The 3,502-nt window shown below is 45.0% G+C and overlaps 1 protein-coding gene across 1 annotated transcript; it reads right to left on the bottom strand.

Moving 5' to 3' along the window:
- Window positions 1-207: 207 nt before the first annotated feature.
- LOC105035944 (uncharacterized) lies at window positions 208-1,253 on the bottom strand. Its single transcript, XM_073245957.1, has 3 exons — window positions 1,089-1,253; window positions 676-1,002; window positions 208-589 (listed from the first exon to the last, which is right to left on the bottom strand). The coding sequence occupies exons 1-3, from the start codon at window positions 1,162-1,164 to the stop codon at window positions 492-494; spliced, it is 501 nt and encodes a 166-aa protein (XP_073102058.1). The 5' UTR covers window positions 1,165-1,253; the 3' UTR covers window positions 208-491.
- Between the last annotated feature and the right edge of the window lie 2,249 nt (window positions 1,254-3,502).

The raw sequence follows: 3,502 nt of genomic DNA, 5'->3' as shown, positions 1-3,502 counted from the left end.
TTTTTTTTGATGAGGCTAAAAAATTATCGTCTCTGATAGTTAATTGCTGGGGAACATCCGACCTCATGTAATTACGTAAAAGATAATTAAGATAATTTAATAGCACGGCACGTTATTCTCTACGTGATCATGGTATTAAAATTTTGCCTTCTAATCAATTGCCTTGCTGTTGAAGGGATGAAAAAAATTTTGCCACAATGATCCTTGAGAGCATGGAATAGGATATCAGAATTTAGTATCCTGGAATGGAATATTAAATAAATAAATATTACTAATGTTTTAACGCGGTGATTCTACTACATGCTTTCACATTCTCACAGCAACCTTCCTAGCACTGGCTTGTGGCCTCAGAGTGCATGACAAACCATCCAACTGATCTCATATAGAGCACATCAACAAGGCGCCATGGCTGGTTCGGAAACGAAACCAATCTCGGACTGCCCAGGGGCCCAGGCCACCCGTGCCGACCCTGATGCAGGCCCTGCCGCCCCTCATACAGTCCCTGCAGCTGCTGCACTGGAGCTCTTGATCTCTGCCATGCCACGGCGAGCATTCGATGATGCCTGACATAACTTTGGAAGGAACACACCTGCAAAACAGCATCAAATTAAGAAGATAATATCGCAATCCGATCATGGATCACTTATATATACGCATCCTAGATGTAGCTTTTACCTTCACCAGCTGCAAGGTTGAAGTATAGATCAACAATGTTGGGGCATTCCTGGTAGCATTGAGATGAGCACAGCTTCTGAGCAAATTGAAGCTCTAACAGAGAGTCCGATGAGATCCCCACGGTGTTCCGAGTGAGTCCACAGGCATTGATGCACTCGTCGGTCTCCACCCAGTCCTTGAGGTTCTCAGCCTCGATGTCTGATGTGCGGCAGGAGAACTCCTCCCGTCCTCCCCTCCGCAACCGGTTCTCGAGCACGCAGCGCATGCCGGAGGACGACACCGCAAAGGCACAGGTGCTTCTGTCCAGGCTCTCGCAAGTGATGCCTCCTGCAATGGCCATGAAACCATGTCCACTTAGAAAGCTGAACAAGATGGATGAGATGGGATACATGTTGCGCTTTCACTGTACATACCGAGGGTGCACCGAGCACAGAAGAGAAGAACAAGAGTTAGGCACAGTAGGGTGCTTGAGCTATAAAAGGAAGCCATTGGTGCAAAATGCTCGATAGACGTAGTAGTGAGTACTATGCACGTGCTATTGGCTGCTCTTGTAATGTGTGGTGTGGGAAGGGGAAGGTGAGATCTATTAATAGGCTCCAATAAGAAGAGCTTCAACGGAAAGGAGCCTGCTAAGAAGGGGATAATTCCTTTGCGTATGGGATTTGAGGCGGATGCGACAAGGCCAGTTCTTCGTTGGCTCCGTTACGATGGTTCTAGCCTTTTTAACTTTAGATTTAGATCGGATTTTGAGTCGTTCATTTGTTGTTGTTAGCGTGGCGTTGCGGCATACGGCTGATTGTGAAAACTACAAGGTCCGTATTTAATTTAATTACTTGTGACAAGGCGTGTTACATGGCTTTTTTGGGTGTAATCAAGGAGTTTCCCCTTATAAAGCCGAAAGCGGAGATAGATCACCCGTAGACCTAGGATGGCATGGTACGAATTTGCTTGTCTCTGTTCCTACTTTTGCAAGCCAACCACCAGTAAATGAAATTCTATATCATTCTTTTAGCAAGTCTGTTTCACTAAATTTAAATGGATAGAAAAAAGTGTTTTGACTATCATTTATTTAAATCTATTACACATGTTTTTGATCAATAGTGTGTGCGTCTGTGAGAGAGAGTGTGTTGAAATTGGGTTTCACTCTGACCTCACTTTTCTAGCATGGGGCTACCCAAAGATTAAGCCACCTAGGTTAGGCATAAACCAGCCAGAACTTTACCTTACTGGTTGTGACCATCGTCCATTTATCATTGGGTACTCGAAAGATGATTCACATCATGAATGTACCATTGATATTGTTGATTCATCACAGATCGGACTTTCAAAAGAATGAACTCATCTAACCAAAAAATTGGCTCGTCCTTGGTCATGTGCTTGCTTTCTCTATTCTGAAAGCCTTTAGAAACTTAAAGCGTCGGAGCAACCTTCGATCTCAACTGTTGGTGTAATGATTGAGATGCTCCAATCTCCCATGTACCTAGGCCACTCATTAATCCATTAATAATATCTTATCCAAAAGCATCGCTCTCTCTAGTTCTCCAATCTCCCATGCACCTAGGCCACTCATTAATCCATTAATAATGTCTTTATTGTGATCCAGATGGTGTGCCCAAGGCCCAGAAGGTCCATCATTCATGAGGGCTTCATGGAGGCTCTAGGGCTAGTTGGGCCCTAGGTTGAAAGGCTGTGGGCCTTTTGGGTTCTTGAGGTCTAGGTTATGTGGGCCTCAAGGGACCAACTCTTTATGGCCAGGTCTGAGCCCAGGATAGATGAGATTAGGTCGAGTCATGGGTGTACATGGGCTTGGGTTAACCTAATCTCCCATAGAGTTGGTCAAGGGAGATTTGGGTTTGGGTCACTTGATCCTGTGTTTATATATACATGTACTGTATATGTTTGATTAAGCTAAGAAATACGAAAACTCTTTCTCTCAAGTCTCTCTCTCTCTTCTCCCTCTCTCTCTAGCTATTCTCCATGCCCCAGGAGCAAGAAACCCTAGGGTTTCTTGCCGCCAGGTCCATAGAAGGCAAGAAAAGCAGGGGAGGCGCTAGCCCCTCCCCCTTTGTGCCGCCAACCCTTTTGTCTCTCCCTCTCTTGCAGCTGCCCAAACATCAGGTCCAGGATCTGAAATCTCTTGAGAAGAGGTTGGTACAAGTTTCTCTCAGATCTGGAGTTGATCTGAGGTCGTTTGAGGCGCGGGTGAGATATCCATCAACAGATCTACAGGAAAGGCTGCAGCAGAATAGATCTGCAAGGTCTGGTTCTATCTACCTTCTTCTCTATCTAGAATATCTCGATTCAAGATCTATGAATTGAAAGACCTCAGTCCAGGCCTGATCTGGTTGGGTACCAGATCTTGAATTTTTTTGAGGTGATCTTAGAGGCGTTCTTCATCTGGAATGAAAGGCTGATGAAGAAGACAGCAACCAGGCTGATTTCGTCAAGGGCCTTCGATCGAGTCCAGAAATCTCCAGATTTATTCGTTGCGGGTTCTGCTACACCCAAAGTCTGTAGGAGGAGCCGGGATCGTGCTCCAACAATTGGTATCAGAGCCACGGTGGTGAGGAAGTAGTTCCAAGCGCGAGAAGTTGAAGATCCCAAGTGCTGAAAATCTTCAACAAGGTACCATCAAGGTATATTCTACACTTTTGATTTTATATTGCTTGTTTGGCTTGGATCCAATCATGGGCAGCAATATGAAGGTCGATTTCGAGAAGTTTGATGGCAAAAAAAAATTTTTCATGTAGAAAATCCGGGTGGAGGATCTTCTGGTGCAAGCAGATCTGGATCAGGATTTGGATGAGAAGCCTGAGGGAATGACAGA

The sequence above is a fragment of the Elaeis guineensis genome, chromosome 11, assembly GCF_000442705.2.
Source record: "Elaeis guineensis isolate ETL-2024a chromosome 11, EG11, whole genome shotgun sequence".
Lineage (NCBI taxonomy): Eukaryota > Viridiplantae > Streptophyta > Magnoliopsida > Arecales > Arecaceae > Elaeis > Elaeis guineensis.
Note: the sequence above shows the minus strand (reverse complement) of the source record. Positions and strands in the feature narration are given on the sequence as shown.

What these genes read in the sequence shown, in the direction of transcription:
- LOC105035944 (XM_073245957.1), bottom strand. Translation starts at nt 1,164, where the DNA reads ATGGCTTCCTTTTATAGCTCAAGCACCCTACTGTGCCTAACTCTTGTT. An exon ending in CTGTGCTCGGTGCACCCTCG is followed by an intron (nt 1,003 to 1,088) that starts GTATGTACAGTG and finishes TGGCCATTGCAG; the next exon opens with GAGGCATCACTTGCGAGAGC. An exon ending in CAACCTTGCAGCTGGTGAAG is followed by an intron (nt 590 to 675) that starts GTAAAAGCTACA and finishes GCTGTTTTGCAG; the next exon opens with GTGTGTTCCTTCCAAAGTTA.